The sequence below is a fragment of the Scyliorhinus torazame genome, chromosome 25, assembly GCF_047496885.1.
Source record: "Scyliorhinus torazame isolate Kashiwa2021f chromosome 25, sScyTor2.1, whole genome shotgun sequence".
Lineage (NCBI taxonomy): Eukaryota > Metazoa > Chordata > Chondrichthyes > Carcharhiniformes > Scyliorhinidae > Scyliorhinus > Scyliorhinus torazame.
In genome coordinates, this window is record NC_092731.1 from 6,663,200 (window position 1) to 6,688,300 (window position 25,101).

Sequence of the window (25,101 nt, forward strand, 5' to 3'; positions counted from 1 at the left end):
TGAAACAAAGCATATTCCTACATCCACCAGTAATTGTTTTAGAACTACCCATCCTATACTGCTGGGGAGATCAGTCTTTATTTTTGTGCAAGTATTTTTCAGTATCATCATACTGCTCGTTTCTTTGGCACAGATCAATTTGCCCTGTTTTGTTTGTACTGTATTGCTGCTATTCAAAACAATTCACCATTCAAGGCTGTCCTCCAGCATACAAAAACAGAAAATGTCCTATTTCAAATCTTGCTACCAAGAGTGGCGCCTGTATATTTCTGCTCTCACCGTGGATATACAGCCCCCAGGCCTCTGTACTCCCGGCAGAGGATAAACACTACACAGGGAGTGTGTGAGTACTATGTAGATAAGGGGCCAATGGAAATCGAGTGGAATATCCGTCAGTGCACCACCAGCAATGCAGTAGCACTCATAATGGCACCGTGTCTATATGCAATTTCAGTCCAGGTTTTCCACTGGCTGACAGTTAGCATAGCAGCAAATGCTAGAAAGCTCCCTCCTATGGACATCCCCCAATGGTACATGCATTGCTCTGTGGGGTACTAAGCCACATACATTGCAAGGTCCTGTTTCCAGTTTCATTCTCTGGTACATGATCTTATCCGGGGATCTAGTTGGAACACCACAATTGTCCTGGGTTAGGAAGAGGTTCCTGTTCCTGAAAAATCTTTGGAAGAAGGATCAGGCTTGAACGTCCTCACAGTCAAAATGCCTGTCAACATTCACGGTCTAGATTTACCATGGAAAACTGCATACTTGGGAGAAGGCACAGGAGAGCGGCTGTCACCTTCAGAACTACACTTTACTAAGTCGGTACCTTCAGGAGAGGAGGGGAGAAAAGAGGAAAGCCTAAAGAGAAATTAAGTTAATTACCTGGACACTAGCATGAAAAGATGCTTTCTGAAGATAGTCTTCCATACTCCTCGTCAAAGAATTCTGAACAGAAAAGGAGTTCATAGCCACCTGACTAGGAGGAGCAGTGCAATTGGGATCTAACTTCTGTCGCTCCTTTCGAGAAACTGACACACTCTTACTGGATTTACCTGTAACAGTGTAATGCTTTATACACACATCTTTATTAGAGATTCTGCCTCTCTTGTTGCTACAGGGTGGAAGTGACCAACCCTCCAGCTGCTGCTCTGACGGTGACTGAAGCTGATTCGGAACAACATCTTCTTCGCACACTGACTGAGGAGTATGTTGTGCCTTGAATGGACTCTTCTTGGGTTTCTTGTGACATTCTGAGACACCTCTTAACGCAGGCTGCAAACCAGGTCCTGTCTGCTGCTCTGTACTTTCTGTCTCTTGCGGATAGCAAGGAAGAATGTTCTTCGAGAGTTGGCACTGTTTTGCGGTTTGAAATTGTAAAAATGGAGAAGTGATTTCCTGTCTTAAGGAATGCTGGAAATCCTGTGCTAATTCTGAGGGATGATGCGATTGGGATCCATTATTCTGGATCTGGGATGGAATTTTCTGGGCAAGTACATGCTGGGACTGGGTAACTAGCACTTGTGATTGACTTACCGAATTTTGGGATTGAGATAGGTTGTATTGAGTATCAGAGATCAGCTGGAGCATATGGTTTTGAAATTGGTCTTGGTTCTGCATTGGGGAGGCCTCCTGCTCTCCCATGTAGACCTGTGTAAAGAGTGAAGTTGCTATCTGCTGTTGATGCTGCAGAGAGTACTGTTCCTGCAGTATTTGATGTTTCTGTTCAGGAAAGGTTTGCCACTGGTTCAAATTAGCTTTGTAACTCAAAAGCTGTCTGAAGACATTTCCACACGCATCAAATTCAGACACTGCTGAATTTTCACCCAGGCTCTTTGCAGTAGAGGGATTTGACTGAATATCCAAATTCTGCCTTGTAAATGCCTGGGCAAATGAGTCAAGCTTATGCAAAGCACCACTTGAAAAAGTGGCAGATACCTCTTCAGGAGGCTGGGAATTGGGGACAATGTAAGAATAACTTCCTTTGCTGCCACTGTAAGTCGCTAAGTTGTTGGTCCACACAAGGTCTTGACTTGGTTGTTGCCTGGCAGAAACAGTTTCATTTCTTGATAATGTATGATTTGTGCTCACAGCTTGTGGCCAACTTGCTGGTCTTGAAGACTCCAAAGCATATTGTGCAGGCTGTGACGGTCTAGCAGGGATCACTGAATCCATCACATAAGAATCTAGGCTTTCTACACAAGAGACAGTGGGGTCTGCTACAGAGAAATGGGAAGAGTTTACTCTGTTGTATGGATCAGACATGTTACAGTTTAAGCTGGAAGAATGCTCTCTTTGCGCTATGCTGTATTTGGCTTGTCTAACAGTGCCTGACCTTTCTGACAAACAAATACTTGGACTAGTAAGCGCGCTTGCAGTAGCATGAGCTTGTGTGGGGTAGTGCAAGGTAATTTTGCTTCCACTGGCTCCGGTGTCGCATGGCATTTTCTGGCTTAAGCTGCTCGTGAGGGGCCTTAGCAGTTCTCGGTTAGGCAGAGCGGATCTCTGAGAAAGAGACTCAACTTGTGGCGTAGGCCTCTGTGCCATTTCCACTTCACACTGAAGGGTCTGAGTATGTCCACTCTGTAGGTACAGCATGCTCTCTGTTGAATCCACATCTTTGGAGCTGCTGTCAGCAAAGGGCTCCCTCTGACAATACAAGCCATGCTGGACTTCATAGTGACGGCGTAAGGATCGGGAGTCACAATAACTCTTGTCGCATCCATGCTCCATACAAACGTACGGTTTATTCTTTTGGTGGGTTAGCAAATGTCCAGATCTAAGGAGAGAGTGCAGAATAAAATGTTTCACCAAGTTCACCTACTAATAACATTTTGCTCCTAACATTTGTTAAATAATGACAATGCTTTGCAATCCCATTATTATCCCTCATCGAGTTGACCTGTGTTAAGTATCACAAATAATCACATGCACACACTTATGATCTTGCCTCTCTTTATTTCTTTTGAAGAAATTAGCATCCAGTTTCTCTCCTCGTTCATTTGCCAAGTTCATTTTGACTATGAGAAAACCCTGCTGCTCCTTTGACCCCATTCTCACAAACTGCTGTTCATCCAACATTTTATGGATTTCAATTATGGGCCTGGCAAACATGCAACTCTGACCGGACTATCGCAACTGAATCTGGTGTGGAATTCTTACTGCCACTCGGATGAGGACACTGCGACCCTTTCAATCTGACCTAAGATCAAACCAAGGTTCCAGAGATTAAATGGTGTACTAACCTCATGTGCAAAGGAGTGAATATTAGCAATCAGTGGAATCAGTCTGTACAGAAATCAATTAGTCTAGTCTTCACTGAGGATTTGGGGTGTTGGCTTAAGATCGAGTAACTTAAACTATATCCTATTGTTTGTTTTTAAATTATCGGTAAATGCCTCCGGCTTAAACCAACAACTCAGTTATCATCTCTTTTAACTCTGATCGATAATAGGGGCGGTATTTACTGACCACCCTGCCAGGTGTTTTTTGGCACGGAAGTGACCTGCCAGTAGAATCTACCAGTCCCGCTTTTGGCAACAGGATTTTCCGTTGACAGCACCTCTCGTCACCAGGAAACCCACGGATCGGCGTGGGACCGGAATTTCCTGTCGGTTTGAACAGCGGTAAATCCCACCCTAGATCTTTTTAAAAATAAATTTAGAGTACCCAATTCTTTTTTTCCAATTAAGGGGCAATTTAGCGTGGCCAATCCACCTACCCTGCACATCTTTGGGTTGTGGGGATGAAACCCACGCAAACACGGGGAGAATGTGCAAACTCCACATGGACAGTGACCCAGAGCCGGGATCGAACCTGGGACCTCAGTTAGGTCTTTTTAAAGGAGGGGAGGCCAGTCTCAGTGACATTTCCTTCCACATAACTTGATATTACTACATGCATCAACAGACATAATTTAAATTGAGAGATGGATGTAACTCAGGAAGCCATTCTGCCCATTGTGCCTGTGCTGGCCCTCTGCAAGATCTATCGAATTAGTTGCACTCCCCCCGCAAATGTTTCCTTTTCAAGTATTAGGGATTAGGCAGCCATGGCTGACAAAGGAAGTTAGGGAATGCATCAAAGCAAAAGAGAAAGCCTATAATGTGGCAAAGAGTAGTGGGAAGTCAGAAGATTGGGAAGGCTACAAAAACAAACAGAGGATAACAAAGAGAGAAATAAGGAAAGAGAGGATCAATTATGAAGGTAGGCTAGCCAGTAACATTAGGAATGATAGTAAAAGTTTCTTTAAATACATTAAAAACAAACGGGAGGCAAAAGTAGACATTGGGCCGCTCCAAAATGACGCTGGTAATCTAGTGATGGGAGACAAGGAAATAGCTGAGGAACTAAATAAGTACTTTGCGTCAGTCTTCACAGTAGAAGACATGAGTAATATCCCAACAATTCAGGAGAGTCAGAGGGCAGAGTTGAATATGGTAGCCATCACAAAGGAGAAAGTGCGAGAGAAGCTAAGAGGTCTAAAAATAGATAAATCTCCGGGCCCAGATGGGCTACATCCTAGAGTTCTAAAGGAGATAGCTGAAGAAATAGTGGAGGCGTTAGTTATGATCTTTCAAAAGTCACTGGAGTCAGGGAAAGTCCCAGAGGATTGGAAAATCGCTGTTGTAACCCCCCTGTTCAAGAAGGGAACAAGGAAAAAGATGGAAAATTATAGGCCAATTAGCCTAACCTCGGTTGCTGGCAAGATTCTAGAATCCATTGTTAAGGATGAGATTTCTAAATTCTTGGAAGTGCAGGGTCGGATTAGGACAAGTCAGCATGGAATTAGTAAGGGGAGGTCGTGCCTGACAAACCTGTTAAGAGTTCTTTGAAGAGATAACAAATAGGTTAGACCAAGGAGAGCCAATGGATGTTATCTATCTTGACTTCCAAAAGGCCTTTGATAAGGTACCTCACGGGAGACTGCTGAGTAAAATAAGGGCCCATGGTATTCGAGGCAAGGTACGAACATGGATTGACGATTGGCTGTCAGGCAGAAGGCAGAGAGTTGGGATAAAAGATTCTTTTTCGGAATGGCAACCGGTGACAAGTGGTGTCCCGCAGGGTTCAGTGTTGGGGCCACAGCTGTTCTCTTTATATATTAACGATCTAGATGACGGGACTGGGGGCATTCTGGCTAAGTTTGCCGATGATACAAAGATAGGTGGAGGGGCAGGTAGTATGGAGGAGGTGTGGAGGCTGCAGAAAGATTTAGACAGTTTAGGAGAGTGGTCCAAGAAATGGCTGATGAAATTCAACGTGGGCAAGTGCAAGGTCTTGCACTTTGGAAAAAAGAATAGAGGCATGGACTATTTTCTAAACGGTGACAAAATTCATAATGCTGAAGTGCAAAGGGACTTGGGAGTCCTAGTCCAGGATTCTCTAAAGGTAAACTTGCAGGTTGAGTCCGTAATTAAGAAAGCAAATGCAATGTTGTCATTTATCTCAAGAGGCTTGGAATATAAAAGCAGGGATGTACTTCTGAAGCTTTATAAAGCATTAGTTAGGCCCCATTTAGAATACTGTGAGCAATTTTGGGCCCCACACCTCAGGAAGGACATACTGGCACTGGAGCGGGTCCAGCAGAGATTCACACGGATGATCCCAGGAATGGTAGGCCTAACATACGATGAACGTCTGAGGATCCTGGGATTATATTCATTGGAGTTTAGGAGGTTGAGGGGAGATCTAATAGAAACTTACAAGATAATGAATGGCTTGGATAGGGTGGATGTAGGGAAGTTGTTTCCATTAGCAGGGGAGACTAGGACCCAGGGGCACAGCCTTAGAATAAAAGGGAGTCACTTTAGAACAGAGATGAGGAGAAATTTCTTCAGCCAGAGAATGGTGGGTCTGTGGAATTCATTGCGACAGAGGGCGGTGGAGGCCGGGACGTTGACTGTCTTTAAGACAGAATTGATAAATTCTTGATTTCTCAAGGAATTAAGTGCTATGGAGAGAGAGCGGGTAAATGGAGTTGAAGTCAGCCATGATTGAATGGTGGAGTGGACTCGATGGGCCGAATGGCCTTACTTCCGCTCCTATGTCTTATGGTCTTATTTATCCAATTCCCTTTTTAAAATTCCCTTTAGATCGTGCCATTCACATCCAAGTGTAGTATTAGAGAAGGATCTCAGGTAGGGACAACTTTATTTTTAGCCCTAGAACCTGTGTATTCCTGTCAGCATTTAGTACCAACCCTTTTGAGTCTAGCAGCATTTTTTGATCTAATTTTCAGGTGAATAATTCTTCTTCAACCAAGGCTCAGAATTGCAGATTAGCGGGTCGTTAATCTCATGTGGCAGTCTGTGGGTGCTGCCGGGCAGGCTTTCACTCTTACAAGACTGCAGCCTGTTAACTACATGAACACTGGGAATGCCTAATTTCATTCCACAAACCCAACCTGCATCTGATCTGGGATGAATAAAAAAAGAAATGTAGCATATAGTTTCATTCTGGGTGTACAAACAAAGTCTGTTTAAAAAATAACTAACTAGAATTCCTGAGTAAAATAATGTTCACCTACAAGTGGTCCTGTCTCTTAAAGGCCTTATTGCAGATCCTGCAAACATGCCGACGTTCATGACTGTGTGTCAAGTAGTGTTTGCTCAGGGCACTGGCACTGCTGAACGACTTTCCGCATTGGCTACACTCCTAGACAATAAAGTTCAGAAATTAACTGTTCATCTTTATTTCAAATTCAATTCAATACAAATGTAAAATATTGGCATGTTTTAATATGTAAACTGTTACTGATCTCTCTAATATATTCCATTAGAATAAACTAGAACATACACTGTTTGACAACATTTATACATTGTTATAACCCCCACGAGACCCACAGGGATGGCCGAGATTAATCTCCCCATGAGCCTCGTGGAGTACGAGCTCCCCCTCTGAGGGGCAGTACTATCCCACCTCATGGCTGACGGTGGAGAAAAGCCGACAGAATTCCGGTCAAGGACTTTGGCTGCTGCGGAGTGTAATTAGCCCACATTCAAAAATAGGGTTTGGTCGTGGTATTTGCGGCAAAGAAATTTCATCACTATGTGTATGGCCGTTGATTCATCATTGCGATGAACCATAAACCACTGTTCGGGCTTTGGCGATCCCGTCAATAGCATCTGCCCGGATTTAGCAATGGGCCCTGCCGCTAGCAGCCTACGAACATGCCTGAGCATTGCCCAGGTTCGCAGATTGCAAACACCGACACGCTGAGCAGGTTCCCGCTATCGACATGTGCCCGCAACCCCCTCCCCTTCCCCCAACCCCACCGTGATCCGACAAAGACGGTTCAACCCTCAACTTCATGGATATCTTGCCGGTCACCACTGCCCAAATACGCGACTGGACACAAAAGGATTCAGTGCGGCGGAAATATGCCAGATCGTCTTACACAAGGGCCAGCAAGGGAAGCTGCCCAAAGACCTATTGACCTTTGATACCCATGATACAGGAGGTCAGTATGGAAGACAGCATCCTCCAGTGTGGAGCTCGCCTCGCGATCCCAAGCCTGGGCAGACAGGCGATCCTCCAGGATCTGCACAACGGACACTCAGTGGTGTCGATAATGAAGATGCTGGCCAGAAGCTATGTCTGGTGGCCATCCTGGATGGCGCAATCGAACAACCAGCCCAGCAGTGCACCACATTCAAAGATCAACAGAAGCTCCCACCAGCTTCCCCGCTACATCCTTGGGAACGGCCTAATCAATCTTTGGTGCGCCTGCATGTAGATTTTGCCAGACCTTTCCAAGGGCAAATGTTTCTATTTGTGTTAGATGCCCACTCCAAATGACTGGAAGTCCAACGGATGTCGTCCACCACACCATAAGACATGGTTGAGAAGCTACGGCTATCTTTCAGCACTTATGATATCCCAAAGATGCTAGTTACAGCCAACAGCACCCCATTCACCAGTGATGAGTTTGAACGCTTTATGAAGGCAAATGGTGTGCGGCACATCCACAAGGTCCAACTCAAACTGGCTGGTCGAGCGAGCCATGCAGACCTTCAAGAGAGGGATGAAGAAACAGATGAGCATAGTGCCGGCGGAACTGTTCATGGGTGTAGAAGCCAGGTATTTCGAATACAACTAGTATAGGTAAAAGATAGCTGTTTAAGTACTCATTTTAAAAATGAGAATTTCAGCACACATAAATTCAGGACTTTGATTCTGTCAGTGAGTCTTTCTGTGTTGTCTTTGGGGTGTTGTCTTTGGGGTGTTGTCTTTGGGGTGTTGTCTTTGGGGTGTTGTCTTTGGGGTGTTGTCTTTGGGGTGTTGTCTTTGGGGTGTTGTCTTTGGGGTGTTGTCTTTGGGGTGTTGTCTTTGGGGTGTTGTCTTTGGGGTGTTGTCTTTGGGGTGTTGTCTTTGGGGTGTTGTCTTTGGGGTGTTGTCTTTGGGGTGTTGTCTTTGGGGTGTTGTCTTTGGGGTGTTGTCTTTGGGGTGTTGTCTTTGGGGTGTTGTCTTTGGGGTGTTGTCTTTGGGGTGTTGTCTTTGGGGTGTTGTCTTTGGGGTGTTGTCTTTGGGGTGTTGTCTTTGGGGTGTTGTCTGTCCGTAATTGCTGTCTTTAATTCTCTTAGTCTGTCTGTTAAGGTTTTTGTTTTTAGAGATGTATTTTGGGGGTTCTGTCAGTCTGTTAGTCTGTGTCAGTGATGTAATGCACTTTTGACTTTGAGTTTGAGTTTAGCTGAAGATTAGCTCTCTCTCTCTCTTCATGTTTCACTGCCAGACTTTGACCTTTTAAAAGTTACTTTCGAGCTGTCTGCCTAAGCAAAGAAAGATAATGCCTGTAATTCTCTGAAAGCTTCGAATTGTCTACGAATTGCCTTTTAAATGACTTTCAAATTGCAATCAAGCGACTACAAATAAAACAATTCTTTTTGGCACCTGAGAAGTTTTAACTGAAATTTCTGCTGAGTTCCAGTATTCGCAAAGTGCTACTGATAACCGAATAGCAGAAATAATATAAATTCCTTCAACTGTACGCAGTCAAATAATACAAGGAATCAAACAACTTGGCATAGAATATTCCAGAAATATTACAAATCTTACAACTTGTCGTATTGCACCAGGACTTTGATTCATCAACTAAGCTTCCCCCAAACTTGGCGTAGTTCGGCAGGTAAAGATCCCAATTACAGATTCTTACATTTTGGCGTAGTCGGCAGCTGGGGGGGGGGGGGGGGGGGGGGGGGGGGGGGGAGAAGAGAGAGAGAGAGAGAGAGAGAGAGAGAGAGAGTACTGAACGACCTTCGGAGGCCCAGGTGACGATGGAAAGCTTCGAAGATAATCGGAGGAGGTCCGGAACCTTCGGGAAGCTTCAGAGATAATCGGAGGAGGCCCAGAAGACAGCCGGAACCCACGGCTAGACTAGGGTAAGAAATATCTTTTTCACCCATTAAAAGTCTTAAAGCCACATCAATCAGTACTTCGACCCTTGAAAAGAACATTTTTTATAGACTGTGTTAAATAAATGAAGTGCCAGTCGTTCAGACTAACATAGACATGACTGGAAGATTAGTCACTGTAGTAACTAAAATAAAACGGGACTGAAAAAAAAGTCACGGCAGTCAGCGATCAAGAAAATTAATGGCTGATCCAAATCAAAGTGTAGATTCAGAGCCTTTAGCAGGCAGAAAATTACTCCCCACTACATCCAAGGGGGGTACTGGAATACCCGATGTTTCTGTTGGAGATATGTTGGGGGATTTTAGATCTTTCATTCGTAGACAATTTGGACTGTCTGAAGTTGCTACAAAAATTGAATCAAAATATGATATCCCCAAAGGTCAGTGATCCCTTGATAATATCAAGAAGGCATGGGGTAAGACCACACGGTTAAACGGTGGAAGACGTATGAAATGGTCTTTTGCAGTAATGGCACAGCTCCAAAAACATCAAGAGACAATTGCAAAAACTAAATTTGATCATGAGTATAGGTCCACTAAAGACCAACTAATTGCAGTTGTTGAAGAATTGCGAGATGCAAAATCCAAACTTGAGCATTATGATGAAATTAAAACAGAATTGCAAAATAAAACCTCTGAACTCCAGCAGTTATCTTTTCAAATAAGAGAATTCCAAAATCAAGTTTTTGAAGTGGAGTCAAAATACCAAGTTGCAATTAAATACTGAGCGAAGTGATGATGAGCATAGGTCCACTAAAAACCAACTAATTGCAGTTGTTGAAGAATTGCAAGATGCAAAATCCAAACTTGAGCATTATGATGAAATTAAAACAGATTTGCAAGTTGCAGAATACATACTTGAGCATTATGATGAAATTAGAACAGATTTGCAAAATAAAACCTCTGAACTCCAGCAGTTATCTGTTCAAATCGGAGAATTTCAAAATCAAGTTTTTAAAGTGGAGTCAAAATACCAACAGTTGCAATTAAATACTGAACGAAGTGATGATGAGTATAGGTCTACTAAAAACCAACTAATTGCAGTTGTTGAAGAATTGCAAGATGCAAAATCCAAACTTGAGCATTATGATGAAATTAAAACAGATTTGCAAGTTGCAAAATCCAAACTTGAGCTGAAATACTATTATTGAAATGTTACTGATCAATCAACTATTTGACTATTATTAACATATTGTATAATTTATTAATACTGAATCAGTAGGGTCAAATTTGGTTAATTTATTAATTATAATAATTATTTTGAAATGCCTGTTGTATTTTAAGTGTCCATTTTATTGTTTAAAACTGCAATGATTCTTTGCGCTTTTACCTATCCTATCGCATTAATTATGTATTTAACCTTTTCTGATATATCTCACTTAATTTTTCGATTTATCAAAGGGCCGACTATAGAAGCCAGGTATTTCGAATACAACTAGTATAGGTAAAAGATAGCTGTTTAAGTACTCATTTTAAAAATGAGAATTTCAGCACACATAAATTCAGGACTTTGATTCTGTCAGTGAGTCTTTCTGTATTGTCTTTGGGGTGTTGTCTTTGGGGTGTTGTGCTGTGTTGTCTGTCCGTAATTGCTGTCTTTAATTCTCTTAGTCTGTCTGTTAAGGTTTTTGTTTTTAGAGATGTATTTTGGGGGTTCTGTCAGTCTGTTAGTCTGTGTCAGTGATGTAATGCACTTTTGACTTTGAGTTTGAGTTTAGCTGAAGATTAGCTCTCTCTCTCTCTTCATGTTTCACTGCCAGACTTTGACCTTTTAAAAGTTACATAGAACATAGAACATAGAAAATACAGCACAGAACAGGCCCTTCGGCCCACGATGTTGTGCCGAACCTTTGTCCTAGATTAATCATAGATTATCATTGAATTTACAGTGCAGAAGGAGGCCATTCGGCCCCTTGAGTCTGCACCAGCTCTTGGAAAGAGCACCCTACCCAAACTCAACACCTCCACCCACCACCAAGGGCAATTTGGACATTAAGGGCAATTTATCATTGGCCAATTCACCTAACCCGCACATCTTTGGACTGTGGGAGGAAACCGGAGCACCCGGAGGAAACTTAGGCTGTCTGCCTAAGCAAAGAAAGATAATGCCTGTAATTCTCTGAAAGCTTCGAATTGTCTACGAATTGCCTTTTAAATGACTTTCAAATTGTAATCAAGCGACTACAAATAAAACAATTCTTTTTGGCACCTGAGAAGTTTTAACTGAAATTTCTGCTGAGTTCCAGTATTCGCAAAGTGCAACTGATAACCGAATAGCAGAAATGATATAAATTCCTTCAACTTTACACAGTCAAATAATACAAGGAATCGAACAACTTGGCATAGTCCAGAAATATTACAAATCTTACAACTTGTCGTATTGCACCAGGACTTTGATTCATCAACTAAGCTTCCCCCAAACTTGGCGTAGTTCGGCAGGTAAAGATCCCAATTACAGATTCCTACAATGGGCCAGAGGCTCACGGCCCACCTCAGTCTCACGTTCTCCAATACTGGCGGGAACGTGCAACAGGATCAGGATCTGCAGAGGCGAAGGCAGGGAGACGCAGACCAGGAGTTTCAAACCAGAGGACGTGGTGTACCGTTGGATTCCAGGGACAGTGGTACAACATAGCAGATGGGCTTCGTACCAGGTGAATACACACAAACAGACCGGTGCAGAACACCATGACCACCTCGGGAGCAGGCAGCCGGCATTTGGCCATGCCCCATCTGAAGAAGTCTTCCACCACATGGAGGCCTGGGGGACGTAACCCCCTGGGGGCCACAACACCAAAATGCGGGAGGTGGCTCTGAGATGGAGACCCAGACATCCAAGGCCACCGGGATCAAGTACCGACAGTTTCCCCCAGATGGTCATGGGAAACGAAGTTCCCCGACACCCTATACGCCCTCTGATCCAGCCCCGGAGCCACCCGAAGTGCAGCTGCGGGCAAAGACGAGCAGGCGTCCTCCTACTCTCCATTCTTCACTGGGACATACGGACGTCAAAGGGGTGGGGGGGGGGGGGCGATTGCTACAACCCCCACGAGAAAAAGATCAAGTTCGAGTTGAGGGAATCGGCGGAGAGCTTTGAGACACGGTGGGGGCTGTTCATGACAATGTTTGAGGAATTATTTGTCGTGTGGGGGGGGGGGGGGGGGGGGAGTAGACGTTGGAAAAACTGTACAAACTGTGTTTTGGGGTGTTGAGAATGTTATTGATTTGTGTTGTTCTTTTTGAGTATGTTTGGAATAAAATACATTCAAAAAGATAGAAGCCAGCCGAGCTGCAGAGTAGTCCCGACTGGAACTGGTACTTGTAAATACATTCTTTTCGGAAATAAACCTCGTTTTTGATTCTCCTTTCTGGATTCCTCTATGACTACTCAATGCATGTTCTCAGATTTGGGAGTTTTGTTTTAAATAATTAGGTTAAGTATCGTGTGGAGTTTGCACATTCTCCCCATGTCTGCATGGGTCTCACCCCCACAACCCAAAAAGATGTGCAGCGTAGGTGAATTGGCCACATTAAATTGCTCCTTAATTGGAAATAAGTATCGGGTACTCTAAATTTATGGAAAAAAAGTTAAGTATACTTTGGATTAGGGGCGGCACGGTGGCACAGTGGTTAGCACTGCTGCCTCACCGTGCTGAGGACCTGTGTTTGATCCTGGCTCCGGGTCACTGTCCGTGTGGAGTTTGCACATTCTCCCAGTGTCTGCGTGGGTCTCACCCCCACAACACAAAGATGTACAGGGTAGGTAGATTGGACACGCTAAATTGTCCCTTGATCGGAATTTCTAAAAAAAAGTATACTTGTGGTAATACCAGGTATTGCAGTACCTGAGAGGTGAATGACCATTGGCTAGACCGAGGGGGTCTACCATTGGATAATGTACATAGCCCCGCCCTGAGAGGCGGGGTATAAGAACCAATGCCGTCCCAGCAGCCTTTACTTTCTGTATCATCGCTGCTGGGTACAGTTCTAGCTGATTAAAGCCGATTAGATATGACTCCACTTTGTCTCGAGAGTATTGATTGTGCGTCAATACTGCAGATTACGGACTTCCGGGTGCGGCGATGACCAGCTAAGTCGCACGTTTCGGCAGCTCCCGGTGGAACGGACTTTTGGGCTCTTAATAGGAGCCCCAACGGCAATTTTAACGGCTAAAAACACTGTGCAGTAAACCAGAAGGGAATTCCCCCTGGACACAGATGGAAAAAGGAGGGGAAAGTGGCCGGATTGCGGAGGATCCTCTAGAGCAGCGGCAAGGAAAGCAAGCACAAAGCAAGATGGCGTCGGAAGGTGGCCGTCTAGTATGGGGCCCTGACCAACAAGAGTTCCTGCGGCGCTGTGTGGAAGAACTTAAAAAGGAGATGAAGAAGGAGCTGCTGGCCCCAATATTACAGGCGATTGAAGGGCTAAAGGAGGAACAAAAGACCCAGGAGCAGGAGCTTCGGGTCGTGAAGGCAAAGGCCGCTGATAATGAAGACGAAATACAGGGCCTGGTGGTGAAGACAGAGATGCACGAGGCACAACACAAAAGGTGTGTGGAAAGGCTGGAGGTGTTGGAGAATAATGCGAGGAGGAAGAATTTAAGGATTCTTGGTCTTCCCGAAGGTGCGGAGGGGGCGGACGTCGGGGCATATGTGAGCACGATGCTTCACTCGTTAATGGGATCGGAGGCCCCGACGGGCCCATTGGAGGTGGAGGGAGCTTATCGAGTTATGACGCGAAGACCGAGGGCTGGAGAAATACCTCGAGCCATAGGTGGTGAGATTTCTCCGATATAATGAGAGAGATGGTCCTCAGATGGGCGAAGAAAACTCGGAACAGTAGGTGGGAGAACGCGGTGATCCGCGTATATCAAGATTGGAGTGCGGAGGTGGCGAGAAGGAGGGCGAGTTTCAATCGGGCCAAGGCGGTGCTTCACAAAAGGAAGGCCAAATTTGGAATGCTGCAACCGGCAAGACTGTGGGTCACACACCAAGGGAAGCACCACTACTTTGAGACGGCAGAAGAGGCGTGGACATTTATTGTGGAGGAGCAGCTGGAATAGGCGGGCCAGAGAAAGAACGTTTGGGACAAAGTGGTGGTGCGATTACGTGGGGTGAAGGGGGGGGGAAAAGATGATTTCTCAAGTTGTTAATCTTGCGACCCTGTAAGTTTTCTCTCTTCCCCATGTTGTGGGGGAGGGGAGGGAAGGATGAGGAATTGTGGGCGCCGGCCATTAGGGGTGGGGCCAAGTGGGAAACGCGGGCTTTGTTCCCGCGCTATGGTAATCATGGCGGGAACAGGCAAGCAGGAAGGAGGGGGCCTTGCACAGTGGGGGCCGAGGTCACGGGGGGAAGCCGAGGTCAGCCAGAGTTTGCTGACTTCTGGGAGCAACATGGGGGGTGCAATTACGCTAGAAGAGGATCTAGCGGGGGGGGGGGGGGGTTAACTAGGTTACTGCTGCTGGGGAGAAGGCGGAGCTGGTACGGGGTGGGGTGGGCGGGGCGGGAGGGCGCCATCGGGGGGAGATACGGCTACGTGGGAACCGGGTGAGGAGCTGGATTAAAAAAGGGGATGGCTAGTCGACAAGGGGGGGGGGGGTAAAGAGCCCCCCAACCCGGCTGATCACGTGGAACGTGAGAGGGCTGAACGGGCCGATTAAAAGGGCACGGGTACTCGCACACCTAAAGAAATTAAAGGCAGATGTGGTTATGTTGCAGGAGACGCATTTGAAACTGATAGACCAGGTCAGACTACGCAAAAGGATGGGTGGGGCAGGTGTTTCATTCGGGGTTAGACGCAAAGAACAGGGGGGTGGCTATATTAGTGGGGAATTCCATAAGGTGGAGGAGCAGGAGAGGGCGGGACTGGGAGCACAGATTGAGATGGAGGAGGTAGTGAAAGGGATTGGGAGCATGCAGGCGGGGAAGGCCCCGGGACCAGACGGATTCCCGGTACAATTGAGAGATCTGTTCGTAGATGGGACGTTTGCGAGTCTGGGAGCGCTGACGGAAAAATATGGGTTGCCCCAAGGGAATGCATTTTGGTATATGCAACTAAGGGCTTTTGCGAGGCAACAGGTGAGGGAATTCCCGCAGCTCCCGACGCAGGAGGTGCAGGATAGAGTGATCTCAGAGACATGGGTGGGGGATGGTAGGGTGTCGGACATATAAAGGGAAATGAGGGACGAGGGGGAGATCATGGTAGATGAGCTGAAAGGGAAATGGGAAGAGCAGCTGGGGGAGGAGATTGAGGAGGGGCTGTGGGCTGATGCGCTACATAGGGTAAACCCGTCGTCCTCGTGTGCCAGGCTAAGCCTGATACAATTCAAGGTTCTACACAGGGTGCATATGACTGGAGCACGGCTCAGTAAATTTTTCGGGGTAGAGGATAGGTGTGGGAGATGCTCGAGAAGCCCAGCGAATCACACCCACATGTTCTGGTCATGTCTGGAATTACAGGGGTTCTGGGTGGGGGTGGCGAAGGTGCTTTCGAAGGTGGTGGGGGTCCTGGTCGAGCCAAGCTGGGGGTTGGCTATATTCGGGGTTGCAGAAGAGCCGGGAGTGCAGGAGGCGAGAGAGGCTGACGTTTTGGCCTTTGCGTCCCTAGTAGCCCGGCGCAGGATATTGCTTATGTGGAAGGAAGCCAAACCCCCGGGCGTGGAGACCTGGATAAACGACATGGCAGGGTTTATAAAGTTAGAACGGATCAAGTTCGTATTAAGGGGTTCAGCTCAAGGGTTCACCAGGCGGTGGCAACCGTTCGTCAACTACCTCACAGAACGATAGAGGGAGTGAAAAGAAAGAAAGACAACAGCAGCAACCGGGGGGGGGGGGGGGGGGGGAAAAGAGATCCGGGCGGGCTCTTAGGGATGTCATTGTATATGTATAGACATTTGTTATAGGTAATGTATATTGGACTGTTGGATTGTATCTTTGGAGAGTAACTATTTTTGACAAGGCAGTTGCCATTTAGTTTTGTTTTTGTTTATATATTATTTATTTACTTGTTTAAAACTGGCCACTGTTATTTATATTGCTTTATTGTTGTTTAAAAGAAAAACTATGTACTGTTATGTTTGGCCAAAAAATCTTGAATAAAATATATTTATAAAAAAATACTGCAGATTACAAACAGCTTATTTTCGGGCTCTGAAACCAGCCTGACTGGAAGAACAAGCATGAGCAGTGCTAACCTGGAATACTTGCTGAGGAGAATGCCTCGCAGATAGACGCCTTCTCTTCTGCAGCCCTCCGTATTTCCCTTCACCTTTACTTGCACCTTTCTCAGGGGTACTCTTTTGAGGGAGAGGGCTTATACCTGTAAAAAGCCAATAGGAAAAAACAGCAAGATCTCAGTTATATATTTTGTTGCTGTTTCAACCTTCTACAGATGAAATGTGCATTTCAATTATAAATCAGCATATACGAGTTGGGCTGAATGGCCAGCTTCTGAGCTGCGTTTTCTATGTAGCATTAAGCCATTCCCTGTATCAAAAAGGTCCTGTATCAAGAGTGAGCAGTGTGCAAGCTCAGTTGCCAAACAAAACGCATCAGGGTTGAATTCATTGCTCCCTTTACTCCAGCATAAATTGGGCAGTGTGCTTTTCCAATTTATCAAAAACAAGCGTCCAGTGATCACCAATCCTGTTAGTACAGCCCTCTATGTTCTGGAAACCAAAATTAAACCAGAGGTCTCAGGAGATTGTTACATGCCTTTAACAGATCCTTCAATTCTAAAGTGACAGCCTCTAATTTTCAATGCTCCCCCAATTCTGTCCCCCCGAGCACCTCATTTTTAAACTCTGCCTTCAGCTGCCAAGGCCCTAAACTCTGGCAACTTCCTCCTTAAACCTCTCTGCCCCACTCATTTTTTAAAATATAAATTTAGAGTACCCAATTTAGTTTTTCCAATTAAGGGGCAATTTAGGATGGCCAATCCACCTACCCTGCATATCTTTGGGTTGTGGGGGCGAAACCCACGCAAACACGGGGAGAACGTGCAAACTCCTCACGGACTCCACCCAGAGCCGGGATCGAACCTGGGACCTCGGCGCCGTGAGGCAGCAGTGCTAACCACTGCACCACCGTGCTGCCCCTCACACTTTTAAAAAACTCTCCTTAAAACCTATCTCTCCAACAAAGATTTTCCTCCCTTGTCCTAAGTAATTGCGTGTTTCGGCGTCAAATTTTGTTTGGTAACATTCCCGTGAAGTACCTTGGGACTCTTTATGCAGTAATGTGTATATAAATCCAAGTTGTTGTGTAGGCATCAGGTGTGGACAGAGTTGGGCTTGGCTATAAGGCCTACCAACACAAAAATACCTGCTGAAAATCATATTTAGGTTTACACGGATGAGATAACAAGGTAATTACTGCGTGTTGACCTGAGTCCTAACCTTTTGAAGAGGAGAGATATTGAGGCAAGCAAAGAGTACAGCGGAACATAGGAAACAGGGGGAGGAGGCCATTCAGCCCCTCGAGCCTGCTCCACCATTTAACCAGACCATGGCTGATCTTCTTCCTCAATGCCATTTTCCCGTACTATCCCCATATCCCTTGTTGCCTCTGTGGAAGTGTTAACATCACAAATGACAAAACATAAAGCATCCGCGTGCACAGATTTTAAAAAATGAGTTGTTAAGTGTCACAAAACAGTCGTTACAAAAAGAAATTTCACATAGCATCCAGCAGCAGTACTACAAACTGTGTCACAAAATCTGTGTTAGCTGCTTTTATAATGAACCGCGCAAGCAGGAAACGGCATCAGTTGCAGCATCAGCATTCTGATAATAGAACAATGAAAGGAACATCAAACCACCAGGAACCATCCAGACAGGCAGATTGACTTACCTGAGCTAGTGACCTACTTGTATATAGGGGGTAAAGTCTCTCTTACCCATCATGCTAGCTTATGATTCCTGCCTTACTATTATCGAGAGCTTCCACAATTAAGTCATTCAAACTGCATGCATGCATCTCCTACAGACACTGGGAATGAATAAAGTGCATTCACTTTAGAGTATTGTAGTGTCTGGCCTCGCAAGGCTAAATAAGGAGAGCAAAATAATACAAATAAAGTAGAATTCAGTACATTTACAGTACTACACAGATTATTTCTTTTAGGAAATGGCTAATAGTCTGCTTACCACACACTAGGTACGTTTGAATAGTCTTGCAAATGGGGCAAACTGGCCTTTTTGGTATAAATCCACATCTAAAGCTAACCGTGAAGCATCTGTAATGTCAAACTTTTAAATGTTATGGGGTACATTTTCCTCAGGAATACTCAAGGTCCTGCTGTAATTTCAGCATCGACGGCTGTTTCCACCATATCGGGAGTGGTTTCTGCCTACAGTGAGAGAGGGAGACGCAGGTGTTTAATATTTCCCCCCCCCCCCCGGTATTCTTGTCTGCTCTTCTGACTAATGGTAACATATCGTTACAGCCTCTGTCTGAGGACAGGCAATATTTTGTGAGGGCCACGAAGAACCCAGCACGAGTTTTAAGGATACAAAGTAATAACATTTATTTACAATAACACATACATATATATATATAATATATATATATATGTATATCAGCAGCAGCAACTGCCCTTGCTGCACACTCCTTCCTGCTGGTTCCAAACTGGCCAGCTTTATTTATACTTGAAGTTTACTAATGGTTTCTCCGCCCCCTTCATTGGGGAAGCTCATACTCCCACAGGATTGTGGGATTGCCATTAGTCCCCAGCCAATGGTAAGCAGGCAGGTTATAACATCCTCCCCCCCAAAGTCCAAGGAACCCACCAAAGACCCTGGCGAAGGAGGGCGTCGGACTCGTTTTGCCGCAGGCCGGACACCATTTACACGTGGCGCTGGATCAGGCGGCGTGTAACGAGACGGAGACTGGCGCTTCAGTGATGGACGGCGTAACGATTGTAAATCCACGGCCCGTGGGCCCTCGGATTCCCCCTCGGATGCGTCCTGTGTCTCCATCTCGGAGTCAGAGACTGCTGCCTCTGTCATCTCGGCGTCTCTATCTCCGAACGGTTCTGTAACGACCTGCGCAGGCTTCGAGTGAGGCACCAGTGGAAGATTGTGAGGACTACCTTCCCTTGTCTCTGGTCTCTGTGGCTGTAGCAATGAGCTCCGGGGGCGGGGAATCTTTGGAAGGGATAGTCTTCTGGACCGAACGTGGTCTACATGTTTGCGCTGGAGACGACCCTGGGCTTGCACCTGGTAAGATATAGGGCCCGTTTGGCGAAAGATTACGCCAGGAACCCACTGGGCACCACCAGCAGAATTCCGAACCAACACTGGGTTACCGGGCACAAACTGCCGAATCGGCCGATGCCGAGAAAAACCCTGTCACTGCCGTTCTTGTGTGCGGCATACTTTTGCGTCAATGTCCGGGAAAACCATACTAAGGCGGGTGCGAAGTCTCCGGCCCATTAGGCGTTCTGAGGGAGCTACCCCAGTCACCGCATGGGGGGTGGTCCGATACGAAAACAAAATGCGAGCCAGTCTCGTGTCCATTGATCCGGTAGAGTACTTCTTTAGGCCTCGTTTGAATGTCTGCACTGCACGCTCTGCCAACCCATTTGAAGCTGGGTGGTAAGGGGCAGTGCGGATATGGCGTATGCCGTTCATCTTCGTGAACCTCGCAAACTCCTCACTCGTGAATGGAGTGCCGTTATCTGTGACCAGCACCTCGGGGAGGCCATGCGTACTAAAAGACAAACGCATCTTCTCAATTGTTGCGCAGGACGTTGTCCCCTGCATCTTATGCACCTCTAGCCATTTAGACTGGGCGTTGATTAATAGAAGGAACATGGATCCTTGAAAAGGGCCTGCGAAATCCGCATGCAAGCGTGCCCAAGGCCACCCTGGCCATTCCCAGTGATGTAGGGGCGCGGCCGGCGGAAGCTTCTGATGCTCCTGGCAAATGGAGCAGTTTTGGGCCACCTTCTCAATGTCGGTGTCGAGGCCTGGCCACCAGACATAACTCCGGGCCAACATTTTCATTTTGGTCACACCTGGATGCCCATTGTGCATGTCTGATAATATCAGCTCCTGGCCTTTTTCCGGGACAATCACACGCGTCCCCCACAAGAGGATGCAGTCTTCCACGCAGAATTCTGAAAGCTTGGAGGAAAATGCCCGCAACTCGCCTGGGAGCTGTCTATGCTGCCCACCATACAGGACTATGTGCCGAACCTTTGACAGGACTGGCTCCGTCTGGGTCCACTCACAGATCTGTGATGCCGTGACAGGCAAGGTGTCCATAAAATTTAGGGTTGCAACCACCTCACCGGTCGTGGGGGTCGACATGGGGCCGGTCGATAAAGGCAATCGGCTCAGTCCGTCGGCATTCGCTATCTGCGTTCCTGGTTTGTGCTCCAGAGAATACTCGTATGCAGCAAGCGACAAAGCCCAACGCTGGATCCGTGCGGAAGCAATGGGCGGTATTGGCTTATCCTCTCTGAAAAGTCCCAGCAGAGGCTTATAATCAGTCACTATAGTGAAATGGCGGCCATACATGTACTGGTGGAAGCGTTTCACCGCAAAAACCACTGCCAGGCCCTCCTTCTCGATCTGCGCGTACATTTTCTCCGCTGCAGTCAATGTGCGGGAGGCGAAAGCTATCGGCCGCTCGGCCCCGTTCTCCATCTTGTGGGACAGGACGGCCCCAATACCATACGGGGATGCATCACACGTGACGAGCAAAGGCTTTCCAGGATCATAGTGGGTTAGTAACCCAGACGACAATTGTTGCTTTACCCACCGGAAAGCGGTTTCTTGCGGCTGACCCCAAACCCAGGTGTGATTTTTCTTTAGCAGAAGGTGCAATGGGGCCAGTGTAGTTACCAGATTGGGGAGGAACTTCCCGGAATAGTATACGAGACAGAGGAAAGAACGAAGATGCGAAGTGTCAATCGGGGCGGGGGCCTGTTGAATCGCGCGCACCTTCTCTGCGACGGGGTGCAAACCTTCGTGATCCACCCGATAACCTAGGTAGACTACTTCCTTTGCCTGAAATAAGCACTTTGTGCGACGTAAACGGACTCCAGCCTCCGAAAAGCGTCTAAGGACAGCCTCCAGATTTTCCAAATGTTCCTGCTCCGACGTCCCTGTAATCAAAACGTCATCTAAGTAGACAGCAACACGCGGTAAACCTCTCAAAATGCCCTCCATAACACGTTGAAAAATTGCGCAGGCAGAGGATACTCCAAAGGGCAACCGTGTATATTCATACAGGCCCCGGTGTGTATTAATCGTTACATATGGTCGGGAGGCAGGGTCCAACTCCAACTGTAGGTAGGCGTGACTCATATCTAATTTTGTGAACGAGAGTCCACCTGCAAGCTTCGCGTAGAGATCCTCTATGCGAGGCATTGGGTATCGGTCGATTCGGGAAGCCGTATTCACTGTAAGTTTATAGTCGCCACACAAGCAAACTGTGGCATCTGGCTTCATTACAGGTACAATTGGTGCTGCCCAGTCAGCAAAACGGACAGGCCTGATAATACCCAAACTCTCCAAACGAGTGAGCTCCCCTTCTACCTTCTCGAGCAAGGCGTAAGGCACCGGGCATGCCCAGTAATAGCGCGGAGTGGCTCCTGGTTCGACTTGGATACTGGCTATGGCCCCTTTTATTTTCCCCAAATCGGGCTGGAATACATCTGGGTATTGTCCTAGCACCTCAGTCAACCCTCCAGAAACGGTTTGGAGAATGTGCTGCCATTGCAACCGCAAATGGCGCAACCAGTCCCGACCCAACAGGCTGGGCCCATGGCCACGCACCACGATAAGTGAGAAACGCCCCTCCTGGCGTCCATAAACAACAGGGGTCATTGTAGTTCCTGCAATGTCCAGTGGTTCCCCCGTGTAGGTGGCCAACCTGGCCTGAGTCGGTTAATGTAAGGGTCTGTATACCCTGCTTGATGCGGTTGAATGTCCTCTGGGTGATCACGGAGACCGCTGCGCCAGTGTCCAACTCCATCCATTGGTGACCATTGATCCATACTGTCACCTTAATGGGGGTCACACGGGGAGCTGCCACACAATGCAGCTGCAGGCAGTCGTCCTCCGTCTCCACGTCCTCAGGAGTAGTTGCCGCAGGTTCATCCACATGGAAGGTACGGCCCCCGGGCTGGTCCCAATTTCGGTCGGAACGACGGCGTCTCTGGCGCCCCCAGGACCGGCGTCCGCGACGGGGTCGGCGCCTACAAGTCTGACACGGACACGGCTCCTTATCCATTGGTTCTGGAGAAGGCTCCCTTCGGGGAGGAATGTCCGACGGCCACTGGCGTTGATCCGGACGTCGCCTCGCTCAAGTGCGGGGGGACGTTTTCGGACGGAAGGGGTTGCGCCCCAAGGCATGCACCTCCATTCCCTGTAGCTCCTGCACTCCTCGTTCTGCACTCTCTCGGGACAATACTATTTGAATGGCCTGTTGAAAAGTCAATGTTGGCTCAGCTAACAACTTTCTCTGGGTGGCCGCATTGTTAATACCGCAAACCAAACGGTCGCGTAACATTTCTGACAAGGTCTCACCATAGTCACAGTACTCCGCAATCCTGCGTAGCCTGGATAGAAAGTCGGCAAGGGATTCTACTGGGGTCCTCTCAGCAGTATTAAACTGGTAACGCTGGACTATAGTGGACGGGGTTGGGTTAAAATGTTGCCCCACTAAATTCACAAGTTCATCAAACGTTTTGGTGTCTGGAGCAGCTGGGTACATAAGGCTCCTAATCACCCCAAACGTATGCGGGCCGCAGGCGGTGAGCAATATGACCACCTGGCGCTCGTTTTCGGTGATATTGTTTGCCCGGAAATAGTAACGCATCAGTCGTGTGTACTGGTTCCAGCTTTCCAGTGCAGCATCAAAAACATCCAAACGTCCGTACAGAGGCATGGTATAATAGAAAACAACTTCCAACCTGTATCCAACAAAAATCCAGGGAGGTGGCTTCAGCAGTGTAGACAGCTATTCACTTTAACCCTCGTCGCCAGTTTTGTGAGGGCCACGAAGAATCCAGCATGAGTTTTAAGGATACAAATTACATTTATTTACAATAACATATATTACAGCAGCAGTAACTTCCCTTGCTGCACACTCCTTCCTGCTGGTTCCAAACTGGCCAGCTTTATTTATACATGGAGTTTACGAATGGTTTCTCCGCCCCCCTCATTGGGGAAGCTCATACTCCCACAGGATTGTGGGATTGTCATTAGTCCCCAGCCAATAGTAAGCAGGCAGGTTATAACACAATGGAAGTTATCAGGTTATTCAACTGAGAAGGGAATCGTATGCAAGTTCTGATCCATCTAGCAAGGAACATTGACATAGTTTCTTCTACCATGCAGGATTTATTAAATTGGGGTTAGAAACTCCCTATCCAAGGAATGTCGAGATCAACTGGCATTTCCACTGTTGTTCTGGTTAACTTAGCACCAGCAAGATATTGAGTGTGGACCTATCCAATAGGCAGCTTCTTTACCAAACAGGCCATCAAACAGTTCAATGCACATATTTTAATGAGATCTATGTAAAGGTTTTAGGTTAGTAATTATGGCTGGAGATGTATTTTGAACCAGCATGGAAACAAATTTATCCCAGCAGCAAAATAGTTACAATAGCACTGCTGCACGTAAAAGAAATGCATGCACATTCAAGTACCTAGCAACGTGGGTGGAGAATCTGTGTCCGTGGAGTCACTGAGAATCTTTGGGGAGTCACATCCCTTATCTACAGTGTACAGGGATAGATCTACATTGTCAGCAAATGGATCGCCAGGAATTTCTGCAGCCTCCAGGTTAGAATCAAGTTCTATACTTGTCATTCCTGCATAAATAATATCATCAGGGTCTGAGATGAATTCTTGTCTCTGGATATTACTTGCAATGGGCAGCTCACTGTCTGATAGCAAAGGCAGATGCATTTCAGTTTGGAGAGAGCTTTCATCGGTGAAGCTGTAGCAATCCATGGCTCCAGATTTGGCAAAGTCTTTCTGCTTAATTAAACAGCAGGCAACTAATTTTCACAGCATGAACCTGAACAAAAGCATCCTCTTCTTTGATCTGTGTATTGCTGCAGCTTTAATAAAACACAAATATATGAGTTTAAGATCATTTAATTTCCAGAAATTTGATAGGTCAATTATACACTAGTAATTTTCTCGTTTTTCCTCATAATGTATTTAACTTTTCTACTCAAGTTTCTCCAGACAGCACATTGTTCTCCAGCTGTAACAAGCATATTCTTTCAAAGGTAACTGTCAGTAGTTGCAAAGGGGAGTGGTGGGTTGACAGCCGGGGTGGGGGGAAAGAGATGACTCACCTTCTGATATTCCCTCTCTTCCGCCCAAACGGACAACTGCATTGCTCCCTTTCTGCACCTCACTTTCACAGGGAGGACAGGTGAAATTTCGAACAGACTGGGTGAAAAATTGCAACTACAAATGAACACCCTACAATCGTGCAGACAAACCCCATAACTGTCAATTTAGCGACTGCTAAAATCCTTTATTACCTAGCCTGATATAGATAATTTAGAATTGCGTGATCTGAGATTTAAAATTATTGTAGCTGAGCATCAACATTTATTGATGATTTTTAAAATGTACAACAGCAGAACGCATTATCTCTTGACAAAAAAAATAAGTGTTTGTATAATGTCAATCACATTTCATTTCCAGGATCCTG

The 25,101-nt window shown here is 46.4% G+C and overlaps 1 protein-coding gene across 1 annotated transcript in view; it reads right to left on the reverse strand.

Annotated features, from left to right (window-relative positions):
* LOC140402230 (zinc finger protein 541-like) overlaps nucleotides 1-24,383 on the reverse strand; it is a 78,801-nt gene extending 54,418 nt beyond the window's left edge. The window contains exons 1-4 of the mRNA XM_072489858.1: nucleotides 24,077-24,383; nucleotides 16,606-16,730; nucleotides 6,530-6,657; nucleotides 886-2,779 (exon numbers count right to left, since the gene is read on the reverse strand). Coding sequence (XP_072345959.1) covers nucleotides 886-2,779; nucleotides 6,530-6,657; nucleotides 16,606-16,730; nucleotides 24,077-24,383 — 2,454 coding nt within the window. The remainder of the gene's footprint in view (nucleotides 1-885; nucleotides 2,780-6,529; nucleotides 6,658-16,605; nucleotides 16,731-24,076) is intronic.
* Between the last annotated feature and the right edge of the window lie 718 nt (nucleotides 24,384-25,101).